The sequence below is a fragment of the Erithacus rubecula genome (genome assembly GCF_903797595.1).
Source record: "Erithacus rubecula genome assembly, chromosome: 14".
NCBI lineage: Eukaryota > Metazoa > Chordata > Aves > Passeriformes > Muscicapidae > Erithacus > Erithacus rubecula.
Window position 1 is genome coordinate 59,669 of NC_136666.1, and position 15,946 is coordinate 75,614.

General features: G+C 40.8%; 1 protein-coding gene across 6 annotated transcripts in view; it reads left to right on the top strand.

Annotated features, from left to right (window-relative positions):
• Positions 1-716: 716 nt before the first annotated feature.
• Positions 717-15,946, top strand: part of USP3 (ubiquitin specific peptidase 3) — a 41,477-nt gene continuing 26,247 nt past the window's right edge. Inside the window, exons 1-2 of one of the 6 annotated variants that reach the window (XM_079317763.1) lie at positions 717-1,013; positions 15,545-15,605. In XM_079317763.1, coding sequence (XP_079173889.1) covers positions 923-1,013; positions 15,545-15,605 — 152 coding nt within the window. In that variant the 5' untranslated portion in view covers positions 717-922. Of the gene's footprint in view, positions 1,014-1,127; positions 1,464-1,503; positions 1,620-1,641; positions 1,666-1,891; positions 2,144-2,481; positions 2,772-15,544; positions 15,606-15,946 lie in introns of those variants that run through there. The other 5 variants (XM_079317764.1, XM_079317767.1, XM_079317766.1 and 2 more) reach the window with 5 other exon arrangements.

Genomic DNA, 15,946 nt, shown 5'->3' on the forward strand with positions numbered 1-15,946 from the left:
AAACTCCTAATATGCAGCGGTTGTCACAGTTCCTTAGCTAAAAAAATCCGCACTTTTATGCTCTACTTGAAAAGGAACTGCATATTGGTATTGCAAATTGCTGAGCCATAAAACTGTTATTTCTGCGTCGTCTAGCAAAGCTGTAACACAACATCTGTACTTTTATTACCACTTAAAGGACACAGTCATAGAGTAGGAAATGGAGTAGCAAGTTACATTTGAGGCCAGGACCGGGAGCTGCCGGAGCGGCGCCGGAGGAGGTCACCAAGGTGATCAGAGGGGTGGAGCCGTGAGGAAAGGCTGCGGGAATTGGGATTGTTTAGCCAAGCTTCAGGGTGACCTACCTGTGGCCTTCCAGCACCTGAAGGGACCTTGCAGGAAAGATGGGGCATGGTTATGTGACAGAGCATGAAGTGATGGAGGGCAAGTGGGAACGGGTTCACGATGAAAGAGAGCAGGTTTAGATTAGCTATTAGGATATTCTTTACTGTGAGGGTGGTGAAGTCCTGTAACGGGTTGCCCCGAGAAGCTGAGGATGTTCGATCCCTGAAGTGTTGAAGGCCAGGTTGGAAGGGGCATTGCCTGAAGCAATGGTTCTGGAATTGCCTGGAACAGTCGCGCTGTTGTAGAGACAGAGCTGGGGCGGGTGCTTTCCCAGCCCTCGCCCCCTCAGCACTTCCCGAGCCCTTCAGGTCTCTGCCTGCCGGACCAGGCCCTGGGGCGGCCGGCTGCCCGCAAAACCCGGCAGCTGGCGAGAAGCGCGCGGAGTGGACGGGAGGGAGGGCGGGCGGTTGCCCGCAAAGCCCGGCCCGGCCGCGCGCTGGCGCGGAGTGGGAGGCCGTCCTTAAGATGGCTGTTGTGCGCGGGGCGCCGCCGCTGTAGCGCCGCGAGGAGCCGCCCGCCCCGCTTCGCTGAGCCCGCCATGGAGTGCCCGCACCTCGGCTCCAGCGTCTGCATCGCGCCTGACTCGGCCAAGTTTCCGCAGGGCTCGCCCTCCTCCTGGTGCTGCAGCGGTGAGTGCGGCCTGCGCTGCGCGGCCCTCCCGGCCCGAGGTGGCCCGGCCGTTCCTTTGTCCTCGCTGCCCGGCGGCGGGAGGGCGCCCCGCGGGCGGGGGAGGGCCCGGGGGCGCGAGGGAGGGCGGTTGCTCCGGCCCCTACCCGCCGGGGCCGTGCGGCGGGACCTCTGAGGGGGGCTGCGCCTTCCAGCCGCCGCTGCACCCGCGGGGGAGCCGCGTGTCGCGGCGGGCGCGGCGGCTGCTCTCCTGGCTCCGGCCCTGCCCCGGGCTCCCGGCACAGCGCTCTCCGGCTCGGGGCGGCCGGCGGACTTTGTCCCGGGGCGGCCGGCGCCCCCCTTACACTCTGCGGGACCGCGCTCCGCGCTCCTTTTGTCTGCCGGAGGAGCTGCGTGCTCGGCTCTGCCCCGGGACCGCGGCTGAGGGGAGAGGAGCCGCTGGCAGCTGCAGGGTCAGTGTGTTCTTCTGGTGGGCCGCGGATTATTTTCCTTTTGTTTTTAACATGCATTTTTCGGAAGGACTTTAGAGAGTGTAGGTTTAATAAGACTCCTGCGGCTGTAGGCGTCGCTTGGGACCCCCATTCAGGCCAAGGAGCATCTCGGTGGAGGTAGTCTGTGGGGTTTTGGGAGTCACGCGCACCTGCTTGTGAGTCGGTAGGAATGTAGAGGTCGTCTTTTTTTAGTTCTTTGCTCTTTGATTTAATAATCCAAATATTCTGTCCTCACTGTTGTCCGTCACGTGATCTTGCTTGTTCAGGGTCATTCCCTTTAAACGTTTGGTGCGCCAGGTGTTTTAAATGTAGCTTTGTACGCAGCTAACCCCCGATGTTTGCTGTGGTTGGTTGTTTGCTGTAGCTGTACTCGCAACGAAAGCCGACACAAGCACCTCGGTTTAACAGGGGAAGTAGGACCCGCTTAGAGCAGCAGTGGGATTTGTGCCTGTGGCAGTGGAAAGAGAGAAAACCACCTTTGGAAATGAGCGGCTGGTGACCACTCAAGGGCTGCATGTGTTCTAAGGTGTTCCTTTTTATTTTTCAAAGGAGAGGTAATTCTCCTTTGTCTCTTTTGCCTTCGTGTGGGAAGGCTGCTGCTTACTTAACTTCTTCCCTGATTGCAGTTTCCGGGAACCAAGGTGTGGTAGTGTTTCTGCTTCCTTTTGCAGAACCAGTTGTTTTTCTCTGTAATGCTTTTGATTTAGAGGGCGTACACTTTACAGTGAAGTCATGTAGAGAAATGATTAGAAGGAAAGGAGAAGTACGGGAAAAATTGTTGTTCTAATGGTTTTTTGCCAAAAAAAGAAAAGAAAAAAAGTATTGACAAGTGGTTTAACTCTGTAAGTCCATCTGTTATCTTCAGAATATCAAGGGTAGGCAATGTTGTCAACAAGAGGCATATGGCAGAAAGGAACTACCCTTCAGAGAACTTAAAAAAGATAAAAGTACCAAAACTAAAAATACATGCTGAGCTATTAGTATAACTTCCTAGCTTAAAATAATAGCCAGTTTATGGCTACCCTCTTATGCATTCTGCTTCTGAACAAAGAAATTCAGCAGTTAGAACAAATTTTTCTTGGTTGTTCAGAGGAATTTCTCACAAACGAGCACTTACAGGGAGAGCCAGATGCTGGGCAAATCACCCGAGTTATTTTACAGCCCTGAGGCAGGAGGAAGGTGTGATGGCTCTTTGGGAGCTGAATAATAATGATGGCACCGTTTCCTGGGGGAGATTTTTTGTTTGTAATGCTTTTTAAGAATATAAAGGTAAGTCACACACCGTTCACATAGATAACTGTAGAAGTCTTAACAAGCGGCTAGAGAAAAAACCTAGATACGTTGAACTTAAAACAGTCCAGTGAACAAAGAGCAGGCACTTATTAATCTAAAGCAAATTAAGTTGTGGGGTTTTTTAAAAATAAATGTTGCATTTCTGCTAGTATAGTAAAGCTATAGTGCCTCAGTTCACACTTCCAGCTAGTAATACGTGATTATTGTTACATTAACTCTCTAATAGTTTGTAGAGTACTGTCTTCTTGTTGTTTGTACTCATTTTTGCTGACATTAAGTTTTTTAAAGATATGTAATATTTATGTCAAATCACAGTAGATACTATGTCGTCTTTACTGAGTTTGATGTAACTTTGTAATGTAAAATTAAACAGAAAATGCTGCATGTAAATGAATACCTTGTCAACATTTAATGCATTTCCTATTACTTTTAATGCTGTTTTATAAGATTTTGTGGTTTTAGTTCTGTTTGGTGGTGGTGTCCCAGTTGTAGAAAAATATTTAGAAGGCAATTTTCTTCAGTCTGTAATTACAGGGCATCTCTCATCAAGTACATTGTCTTTAACTAAGAACTTGTCAGTCCTGTTTGTAGTTGCTGCTGACCTTTCCAGAAAAGGATAGTGATCCAGGAAACTTTCTGGCAGCCACCTGATGTGCCAGTGATAGCAAAATGTTGCAGAATAGGTCGGAGAGTGAGTTTTAGTTCAGACTGTCAGTGACTGTTTTTATCATGATCTGGTGTACTAGATATTTGTGGAGCTACAGTTGTCATACTGAGTGATGTACACTGGTTAAGTATCTTTTTCCTGTCTCCTCACAAAAACTCTTGGTTTCAACAATAACTTCACAAGTTAATAGAGAGGCGCTTTTGAATATTGTTACTTTATCTTGAATACTGTGTGACTGTATGGCGGAGGGGTGTTGCCTGTGGTGCTGGTATTTGGAAGCCAGCCTTACTGAAGGTAGTGAGTTGGCTAGAGGAGTGTGTGCAGCAGCCTGAGCTGCTCACTTGGCCTAAATGAGCTTCCCTTGAAAGCTTCCTGCCAGAGTTGCTTTGGTTGACAGTAAGGTTGGGACCCAAATATCGATGGGTTTGCTCTCAGTTAATGAGTAATGCAGTATGCTCATTTTTAACTGTTTCTCCATCTTCTGTTGTGTTCCTGTTGCGTAATTTGGAAGTCAGAGAGGTTAAGGTTCCCCATTCAGAAAGTGGTGCGCTTTCCCCTGGGTATTTAGTCCTGTCAGACCTGCTCTGTACATTAAGCAGAGCAGAAAGCAGCATGTATTTGCTTTGAGAAGCCTCCAGATTATCAAAAGAGAGCACAGAATGTTTTGGGGTTTTTTGCAGTTCAGTAGGCAGTTTGTTGTTGTTGTAATTGGGCATTTAGGCGAGATACATATGTAAAGTAGAAATGGTATAGAAACTGAAAATGGCTTTTAATCAGTGCTGTCATGTGAAATAATATGGGCAGATATCTGCTAATCCCAATTGGAGTGCAGTTTTTCCACACACTTTTATTTCTGAAATTTGTGCTGGAGTTGGAAGCAGAGTAACTGGAGGCATGGGCAGTACTGTGTCACAGACTGAAGCTGTTGTACCATGTGCCACACCTTCAGCACTGTTGTGCAAATCACATAATTATGAAAAGTGCTCTGGAACAGCTCAGATGTGGTATTTCTCAACAGCTTTTCATAGACTCATCAAATGACAGGGAACCCTGCCTCACCTAAGGGAGATTGCAATCTTCTAAGCACACCTGTGGAAGTCTGGAGAGGTTTTACAACTTATTTTCTGTGTGGTTGAGGATTCATTAATTGTTCTCACTGGGCTCATTGGTTGTTCAGTGTAGAATCTGAAGTTCTGTCTTTAAAAGAACAACTGTAGGCTGATAGGATTGCATCTGCTGAAGTAGAGATTCTGTGATTTTTTTTTTTGTTTGTTTGTTTTGTTTTTAAAGGGGAATTGTCCTTTTGAAGGATATTTAAAACTTGCTTTTCAGATCACTGTTGGTTGAATACTTTTTTTTCCCCATAAATAACATAATTTTGTTAGGTATTGAAAAGCAGTTCTAGCTGTAGGCTGGTGTTTCCTGTAAAAGGTGAAGATATGTGCCTGGCATCAGTTTTTTGCATTCTGGTTTCTATTGTATAAGAGTTGAAATTGCACCAGTGGTCAGAAACATACGTTGTGGGATTTGGAAGTGACACTGGGAATATGAAAGACAGGAGAGCCAGCATGAGCAAGCTGTTTGAAACCTAGTGAACAGTGGAAATTCACATGCTGAGTTAACGAGGTTTTTTGTGAGTATTAAAGTTACTAAAATATTTGGTAAGTTCAGTTTGTTCAGAATAACCCCAGATATCCCTGAGTATTTATTTAGATTTGAGACCAAGTGGTTTGGGTCAGGCTGCTTTTTGATGTTTTTTTGTTTGCTGCTTCCCCACCTGTCCCCCATCAGGTTTTGTTTTCTCTGTTAAATTAGTTCCACTGTTCTGCTTTCACTGGGTAGATAATGCCATTCTGCCACACTCTGATTTTTGGCTTCAGACAGTTGCAGTCAGTGCCAAAACTGGTATAGTGTAAAAGCACAGCTACAGACTTTCTCCTTTTCATCCCAGCTGCTTCTTAGCGTTGCTTCTCCATTTCTGTAAGTATTTGTGTCTCTGTCTGCTTTTCCAGTTTTATTACTAGAGGTCCTGATTTCTTCTGTCTTTTCATGATTGCTGTAGTTTAGGAGGAGGGAAAACTTGCTGTAATTGGAGAGAGGGGTATATTATTCCTAAGAAAACGTCAGTTCTTTGCATGTAAACGCAGGGTAAGATTATGGGCAGTGTGTGGACCTAATGGTCTGTATTTTGTGTGTGAGAATTATTTGTCAGCCTACATCTGGAAAACTAATCTGGCCTGGAAATTGCCGGGATAATTCTGAAATTTAAATGACAAAGTAAATATATAAAACAAATTACCCGTTTTTATTCAGTCACTTTAATGTCAGAGTTGGATACTCTTTCACCTTTTCATTTCTCTGGGCCACTGCTATGCAAGAGTGCTTGTTAGTAACTCTGTAGGTTGTTTTATCTCCTTACATTCATTCCTTGGTTATTGTTTTAAGTTTACTTGTTACATTTGGTTTTTTTCAGACTCTGTCTTAAAATTGCTTTGGTTGTTTTTTTTTTCCATTTGAATTGGTTACTGATTTAACCAAGCAGCTACCTTGGCCTGTGAGACAGAGCACACTGCTTTGGAACCAGTTCTGTTAGAAAATGCATGTTTATTGAGGTAAGATAAAAGTCTTAATTTCAGATGAAATGGAAATTTTCTTTTAATTTCAAAAAGAATGGTGAGTCTTTATTTTCAGATGCTTAGTATCTTTAAAATGTCAATAAACTTAAATTGTAGGTGATAAATATTGTCTAGATTTTCTTTTCAAAATTTTGTTTATACTCTACTCAACAATCATAATCTATCACAAAATTTGAACACTAGGCTAGTTCGGGGAAGATACGCTTTAGAGGAAAGAAGCAGACATTTAATACGCTGCCTTTGAGAAACTAGATCTAATCTTACAATGATTTTGAAGATCAACTTTGAACAGCAAATTTTACTACTGAATGTGCTAAGCATCCAGTGCTTTGAAATGACTCTTCAAAGTGTGGCAGGTGAGGAGACAGGATCGTCTGAGGAATTGTGGAAGCAGGATAAGACACTCGTTGTGTGTGGCAGACTCTTCATTTACCTCAGATTAGGGAAAATTTCATTACAGCTGGTTTCAATGTAAGCCAGGATGATTTTCATCTGCCTTTCTCAAGCTCTTCAATATCACTGTTTTGTGCTTTGTTTATCTGATCGTGTCAAGGTGCTGAGGCTGACATATTTAGACTTGCTAATTTTTTTTTGGCTTATGTGTGTCTGAAGTTGACAGAGTGAAAGTTTGACCCAATGTTTGGAATGAAATTAAGCTTTGAGCCATTTCTTGTTTGATTAGTACCACTCACTTCACTTAATAACCAGTTCATGCTTTGCTTTCTGTTTTAACTAACATTCCTTATGTAAAAAGTGATTAAAGTGCCATTAATTAAAATATTCCATGAAGGTTAAAAAGTGTCATTTAATAAAAAATTTGGATCTGAAAAACTGGTTAATGCTGTTCTGATTTATACTTCAGTATAGTTGGAGGAAATGGATTTTATCGTAGAGTGAGTTGGAATTGCTTTATGGTGCCCTTGTTATGGTAGTGTAGTGTAAGATTTTGTCCTTAAAACTCCTTTTCCTCAATTATGAGAGGGTGTGTTAAATGGTACTTGACACGATGAGTACACTTGGCATTTAGCAGTCTTATCTGGTATGTCAAAGCAATCCTCTGGGGTTACCCCCTTTGGAATATCTTGCATAATTTTGGGTCTTGTAAGCATAGTTTAAGATTTCTGTGGCAGATTTAATTATGCTGGTGGATCTAATCCCAATACCCCGAGGCAGCCTGGCAGAACAAGGTGGTGCATTTGCAAGTTGGCCTACTCCTGGTGGTGCAAGCAGACAGCTTTTTGCCTGTGGAGCAAGGTGGTACTCAGGTTTGGGGGTCCTGTCCTTATTAATATCAAACAGGGAAATACTGATTTTTCTAGGTAATTCATAGGTGGGAATAGGAGCATCTGTTTGTTTGTGTCAAAATAGGTGTATTTCCTCAAAATAGCCTTGATTATTCTAATTTTGTGGGGGGGTTACCCTTCAGTTCATGCTTTAATTTCCTGATGTTTTCATCCACCATGGTTTTTTTTTTGGTCACAGGGATGGTTTAATGTGTCGTTAGCTGGTATTGGGGAAGTAGGAATTTAATAGTGGCAACTATAAACAGACATATTAGATATAAAGAAAGCAAGAAGACTTCTTTCTGTCTTTTCCCTCTTTTCCCTCCTATTCCCAGCCTGAATATTTTGACCTGCTATTAATTGCTGACTTACTGTTGACTTTGCTGTTTTTTTTCTGGCTGCTGTCTGAAAATGAACATTTATGTGTCTTGCTCTGACATAAAGATTGACTAACAATTTTTTTTGTGGATGCTACTTCTACAATGAAGAACAATAGGTGTTTTTTTCTGTGAAGGCTAAAAGCATTCAATTTTAAAATATATGTATTTAAATTTGTAAGTTAATTAGTTATCAAAGTTGCCAAACAACTAAGAACTATTTTTAGTGTGCAAATGAGAAATAGAGGCAGTAATTATTGAAAAAGTTTTTTCTGTCTGCTTTTCCATCACTGTACTGAGAATAGAGGCAAATAAAAACTGCATTTTTGTAAGATCCCAGTTTCTCCGAGTGGAACTGTGATTGTGTAATCCCAATGCTGAACTGAAGCCAGTTCGGTTGAGGGGAGGGTAATTCCAGGCAGTTGAAGCTGAGCACGTTGTTCTCAGACATTCTTCAGCATTAGGAATGTGTTGGGCACTTCAGGGACCTCTTATTCTGTGAAAACTTGTGCTCTTACCCCTGCTTTATATTCTCACTCAGGTGGTGTTTAGTATATCTAAATTGTGTAGGATTTTCCACTGTAAATGGGAATGGTTCACTGTAACCATCTGTGAAATTTCTTTTATGAAACTGAGCAATGCTTTTATTTAGTGTAAGTGAATTGTCTTTTTACTAAAAACCTGATCTTTCTGATTTTGGCTGATAGATAAAGACAAAGGAAGTAACTTCGGGTTTTTTGCATAGCTTCAATCGAGGGTTGTTTGTTTCTTTCTTTAAACGTTCTTTGGAATCTTATTTGAATGTGATTTGAGTAAGGCTACAACTTGATACTGCTGAGACTTTTCTTGATTGTTAAAGAAGGCCTTAAAATCTGTATATGTTTAGTAATGCTTACCAGGAGACTTTCGTCCTTGTAAAATCTCTTGCTTTGATAAAAATGTAATTGGAATTTCCTTAATATTTTCTTAACTTTTACTTTAGTTACGTGTATGTTAGCTCATTTTGGAAGAAAGCATTTTAAATAGTAAACCTTTTCCCCTTTTGTCTGCTTTCATTTTGGCTAGAACACTGTTTTTCTAAAATATACAGTAAAGATGTCTTCCAAATCAATGTAACATATTGTTAAATAGAATAATTTTTTTTGGTAACATTTAAGAGTTTAGAGCAAATATGCACGTATGAACTTCTTTTAATGGGGCAGAGGGAAGGAGAGAATGAAAAGCTTTGAAATTAAGTTTGAAAACAAATGGGTGTATTTACAACCCTGACAGTATAACCAGCTGGCTTCTATGTGTAGAACCATTTCTCTAGTTTTCAAAGCCTGTTATGTTCCTTTTTCCTGCATTCTTTGTTTAGAACAGGGCTTTTACTGCTCAGAGGTTAAAAAAATGCTCTTGCAACATTTACTTCCTTTCTTAGTCACCTGACTTTTATTACAGTTATTCACCTGGAATTGACTGACCTTCTTAAGTGTGAAGCTGATGCTTTTCCCAAGTGCAAATACGCTTTAAGCATTGCCCACCCAAACAAAAAAAACCCGAACCATACATATTTAACTCTGTCTTTAACTTCTAAGAAAATGTTCCTAGATTATAAGATAGTGTTAGCATTCTTACTGCACTTCTGGGTATGTTAGTGCCTGGCCTGTCTTTTCAGTGCTTTTGAATCCTCCTGAATGTAAACATACAGTAGGGTCTGGTAATAATATAGCTTGTGTGTACACTTGGAGGAACTGCCTTTTTAAATACACAAATGAATGTCAGAAGCTGGGAGCCTGATCAGTTGTGTTGGTGTATGTGTACTTAGTAGTAAGGAACTTACATTGCCTATTAGGGATTTTTACATGCTGCTGGTAAAAATACTTATGTGCCTTGGAGGATAGCTATATTCTTTAAGGCTTCTTTGTTTCTGTCAATAAAGTGTTTTTTCAGTGCCAGAGTGTTTGATTCTGCACATATCCACATGCCCTGCAGTCTTGACTGATGTTTTGTAATGGCGAAGACTTGTATTTTTGCCTTGAGATGCTGCTTATTGCATATGCTGGTTTATAACTGAGTTTGTGGGCTTAGAGGAAAGAGTGCACGTGGCTCTCTAATATTGTGATTTGGTCTATTAATCTTGGTGGAAATTCCTCGGTTCCAGTCTCAATTTTAACAAATGAGTGTTTCATGTGATGGTTTTTGAATGTAGAATGCATGCATATTCCTTGCTGTGGAGCCTACAGCCTTGGTGAAAGCTGTAACTGCTGGGCTGGATGAAAGTTTCACTCTGTCTCTTGCTTTGTCTCGCTGTTCCTCTGAAGCAGTACTCATGGGAAGGAGTTGTCAGTCCTCTCTCAGCATTTAAAAGTTGTCTGTAAATGTCTTTCAAAGGTAGGAGGTAGGGGCATTAAAGTTGAGATGTTCGCATTGCGAATGAATTTTGTGGAGAAAACTCCTCCATTGATTTATTCAGTCTTTGAAGAGACTTATGCCTGCATCCAGAGGGAGTTCCAGAACTGTGAATTCCAGCAGTGAGCAGAGCCTTTTTGCAGCTCCAGCATGTAAGCCCAGAGAAGGGACCACATCCAAAGTGTTTGTCTCCTTGATGGTTCTCATAGGTTAGTAACTTGAGTGATTCCCTACTTAGAATATCAGACACCTGATGTCTGTTGTGTCTTGCAGATGGGAGGTTTTATGTGTTCAATTCAGAGCTGAGTTGGCAAATCATCCTACAAATTTTGCATAGAGTGATGGCTTTTGGGATATCTCCCCCTTGACTGCAGATAAAATGATTTGAAGGACTAAAGTGTATGGACTTGTAGGTTCAGTTCTGATCTGTGCTGGTAAAATTATTTCAGTAAATTACTCAATCTTTTGTTCTCAACTGGAAAATGGAAATGGGCTTCCTGAGACATGCTCTGAATCCTGTGACTGAAAATCTTTGCATTTGAAATGTTGTTACTAAAGGGGTTTGTATAAATTTGGTTAAATACTTGTACAGAATCTTATATTGTCACCAGGATTTTTGCTTGCAAATTTCTCTCACCTTTACTTCCAGACTCTTGAAAAAGGTGGCTTTGAGTCTGATTTCTTAGGCCTGATGTGTCACAGGAGAAGAGTCATGTTTTACAAAGAAAGGGTTTCTCATTTTCTTGTGTGGATTGTTGCTGCTTTGTTCTTAGCATGTTGCTAGTGGAGACTGCCCAGCTCTCTTTTGCTGCAATTGTCAGGTTCTATAAGGAACAAAATGGGAGTCCTGCTACTAAATCATAATTAAACAGGACACTGAGAGATTTTTAAGGCAAAATAAAGGTAAAAATATGGGAAAGGAAAAGTAGTCTAAGAGTAGTGTAAGAGTATTTTTGTGGGTTTTTTGGATAGGCACATGTGTCACATGATATAGCATGCTGTGCTTTTATGTAGCATAGGTATGTTTGTCACCAAGTGTTTGTGGGATGATTTCCTCAGTTTGTCGGTGTACCACTGACATGACAAGCATGTAAATATTGGTCCTTCTTCCTGAGTGGAGCAGCAGTGAGGTTTTTAAATTCAGATTAGCTTGTTTCAGTATAGCTGACCCATTGCATAAACCTGAAGTGAACTGACCAGAGGCCAGTTAGTCTGGAGATGTTTCTGTGCATAGATGTTTCTATGTTCTTGAGGTCTATAATTGGGCCCGTAACATGGAGCGCTGCTCCTGAGAGCTAAGCCCAGGCCGTCTGGTAAAGGCTTGGAGACTATTTGAAATAGTTTAGTGACCCTAATCTTTTTCCTATCCAATATGCTTTTAACAGAAAGACCAAAGTATTGTAATGTGCTGATGTTTGGTGACCTTTTCTTCAGTGTAGCAATGAAGGGCTATTTTAAACTCTGGCTGTGAGCATGTCTCTGTAGCAGCTCTGGCCCGGGGTCACTCATGCTGTGTCGATAGCGCAGCTGTGCTGCCACCAGATCTCTAGCAGGCACTGCATCTTGCAGGTTTCTGAACTTGGCTGCTGTACAAAAACTGCTTCCTGTTTGTCTCTTCCTCTTCCTGCTGCTTTTTTCTGTTGCCAGTTTCTCAGCTATGCAGCGTTCTGTTTAAACAAAACCCATTCGTTCCATACTTCTACATAGCTGTAACTTTCCTTCAGTGGCAGTCTGCACTTTTTCTGTGTAACAAATGCATTGTTTGCCAGGAGCACTTGTGCTTCACATGAGTGCACTTGGAGTCAGTTTTCACTAAGGGGAAAAAAGTCAAGCACAGGAAGTATGTATTTGCATGATCATGGGGGTAGGATGGGGTGTGGACCCTGTGGTAAGAACACCAAACTGATTAGCCCTATCTTACTCATTCTACTTGGCATAACTCAGTGAACCTTACCTGGGTGATTTGCAAAAAGTGGAAGCTATGTGGACATCTGAGTGTTCCCAAAGTTACATGTGAGTATTTGCTCTCCTGGGGATGGATTGATGTTTCTCTTCATTTAGAGAGGCCTTTGCAAACTGTGTAACATGGCAGTATTCAGGTTTTACTTAGAGAAACAATTCTGTAAAAGAATTCTTCCTATTACATGTTGAAAAATTGTGTTGCTAAGCTTCTGAATTAAGATGATATTGATGTAAGGTGACAAATGACCTCAGATAAGACTGTGGCATGGCAGCTTTGCTTTCCCTTGTCTTTTGACACATTAGTATCATCTTTGCCTGACCACTTGAATCTATTCTAAAAATACAGCAAACTGAGGTAGCTGGTAGCTGTTTCAGTAGCCAAACTTTGGTTCAAGCTGAGAAAGCAGCCAGTGTTCCTTGGTCTTTTTTTTTTTTTTTTTAATGTGGTTACAGTGTTTGACCTTAATTTTAATCCAAAGTAAAGGATGCTAATGTAATGCTCCCCTCTCTTTTTTAAATAGTGCTAAAAGAAAAACAAGCCAAATCCCAACTGGAGAATTGATTAGGGAACAAATAAATTTGTGCCTATACAAATGGGTTTGAAAGTCATTCCTCATGATTTAGTGTGTCTGACCTGAAAGTCCAGAACATCCAAGTCTATTTTAGGGGTCAACTTCCAGGGCTGTGAAATGTTCTTCCAATTGAGAAGGGATTTGCTATGGATCTCTCCCTCTTACTTCTGGTCCATTTTGAAGCTTTACTGCATTGATGTCAGTACCCTGTCTCAAAGGAATAATGTGCAGTGTCTTTACACATGAAGCCGAACTGTTGACCTCTAGTTTAGATTATAAGTAGTTCTGTCCAGTGACTGTGGTTTTGCTATACATTCCATGGTGCCTGTCTTGAGAGTCCTGCCTAATGCCTAAAACTTCCAGTCTAATTTATAAAGTAGCAAGGTAACTGCTTCAGGATCTGAACTGAGGAGTGCCTGGAGAGCCAGGCTTTAATGCAACCAGCTGCCGAGCCAACCTCAGAAAAATACAAAATGCTCTCTCCAGCAATGTGTTTAAAAAATCAGTTGTGTAATTCTCTGAGAGCAGAGCAATTGGAGGTCACAGATGTAACACTGGATTCTGTGTTTAATCTTAGTGGGAGTCACTTCCATGTGGTGCGAGTTCTTTGTGGGTGGGGATGTTTGTGCAGAAGATAAACAACACATTTGTGATGTGATGCAATTTGAGCAAAGTTGTTCCTAAAAAATAAAGGCAACAGATGAGCCATTTATTCCTATTTCCTGATATGAAAGATGGAAACTTTAGTGTATACGATTTTTATTTTGTCATGGTGCACACATTTTACTTGTTTGCTGGCTCTGTGCAGTGCATTTAAACCTGCAGAGTGAGCACTCCTTCAGTATGATTTAACACTTGACAAACAAGTGGTACAGGTATTTAAAGTACCTAGATGTGAAATTGTAATTGTCTGGTAGGGGTGGAAAGTTGGACTAGTAGTTTCCATCATAATGCTTTGACTTACTGGTTAAGAACCAATTCCATGTATAGATGAAAAAAATAGTGAAAGCAGACATGTTACTTCACAGTGGGAGATTTCTGCTAGGATTTCAGTACTGGGAAGACCTTTTCATGTTCCTGGCACGGAAAGTGTAGGGTAGGGCTTTCTTCACACTGCACTTAAACACTTAAGTGCCTGAATGGTTTTGGCTTTTTTTCTTTCCTTCTGGTTAATATTTTACGTTGCAGTTGGTAAATTCAAGCAAATAATAGTGTATCAGGGTAGACCAGTGGCTCCTTTAGGCCATTTTTAATTGATAATGGCTGATTGAGATATTCTCTTTCTCTTCTGTTTGCCAGTGTTAAATTTTGGGGTTTTTGGTAACATTTTGGTCAAATTAGACAAACTTCTTCCACATTCCTGAGTTGAAATGTAAACCAAAGCAGTTCTACCTGGCTGCCCTCTATCTATTGCAAGATGACCATCTCAGCAGTGGGAATAAGCAGCTTTAGAAATAGAAAAATTGGGTTTTGCTGAACCAATGCCAGCCAACTGAGACACATGAGAAGTATATTAAGGAAGCAGTTCTGGAGTCTTGACTAAAGATTTGGAAGAAGTTACAAGATAAAATATTTCTGGAGAATAAGCCTTTTTGCCCCATGTAACATGGTAATATTCTCATTTTAAATATGCTGTGCATTTAGCTTTTGAATTGAAATACAGCAACTGTTTGTAATAATGAATTCAAATGTGTAAAAGAATTGTTTAAAAATCAGTGTACTCTTTTTGTTCCACGCAGTTTAAATCAAAAGGGTAAAATCTGGTAGTGGAAAAATATATTAGCTCTTCTAAATAGCTAAGCTTGTCAGTTCTCTGCTGAATCAAAACTGACCCCTTCCTTTTTAATGAACATTTAATTTGATAAAGAAACTACTTTTAGCTTTGTTTTCTCTGACAGTCTTGGATCTTAACAGTTTGTTCTGTACCATGGTTCTTAGTTTGGTGAAGTGAATTTTGAGTTTTACTGCAAGTCCTGAATTAGCCTGCTTAGATCATTCTACCCTGGAGCAGCTTCCCTGCTGCTTCAGTTCTTGTTTGAAGGTGTGACTCCAGAAGGGAGGGCTATTCTCAAGCTTTCCCACAAGAAATAACAATAGATGTCATTTACATATACAATGAGGGTCAGTCCTCTCCTTGTCTTTCTAACCCTGGCCTCACAGACCCTCGTGTTCCCAATGCCTTTTTTTGCCTCCTTGACTCTCTTCACTGCCTGCTCCAAGCAGCAGAAATTTATGGTGTGTAAGATTTATGGGTCTGGTATCATACCTTTTCGTATTTTGAGGATAATTTAAGTTCTATTTTATTTTTGTTTTCTGTCCTTGTAGCAGTGCCCTTAGCATTTTTTTTTAATTTTCTCATCATATTAGTTGGGTATTTGTAAGTGCAATATTATTTTTGTAAATTCTATGTTTAATGTATGGTTATTAATGGTTCTATTTCATTCAAATATAAGTGTTGTATTTCATAGCATCCCTCTTTCAGTGACCTTCTGCTGGGTTGGAGTTAGAGTTGCAATATCCCCTTTCCATGGCTGTGTCATGGGATGGTGTTTCATCAGTAGGAATGCACATTGTATAAGTGGTGTGTATTATCATGCATTGCACAGAATAAATTCTATGTGCTTCTTATCAGATTGCCAGGCTTTCTTGCATCACCTTCTTTAAAATGGTTTCTTGTAGAACAAGTTTTATGGAACAAAAGTGTCATAGCTTTTTATCCTGTGTTCACTGGACTGTTATTAAAAGACAAAAGAAAGAACTGGAAGGTTTACCAGTGTTTTTGTCCTTCTGATATTTTTGTATTGTGTTTTAAAATCAAGTAGACTTCATTCATTTGATGCTTTTTTAAAAATATTTTATAGTGTGCCGGTCAAATAAAAGTCCCTGGGTCTGTCTGACGTGTTCAAGTGTCCATTGTGGAAGGTGAGTACAGTGTTTGTGTGCAAATCTTTTCATCAGACCTTTATCTTTCTCCTTTGTTGCTTGACTCTGAGGAGTTCATTCAAAATTTCCCTGAAATAAACCTTTCATTTTCTCATTTAACATTGCATGTTTATGCATAACATGATTCTTTGCTACTTAATGAGAATCCAGAGATTATACTCAAGATATGAGGGGTTTATTTCATTGGGGTTTTAAAGTAAAGCGGACAGTAAATGTACTTGCTCTGTTCAAAAAGTGTGTGGAGAACTGATAATTTAGTAGGTTATCGTAAGGTTCCCTTCTGTGGAAGATGTTTCTTTTATGATAAGACAAACACAATA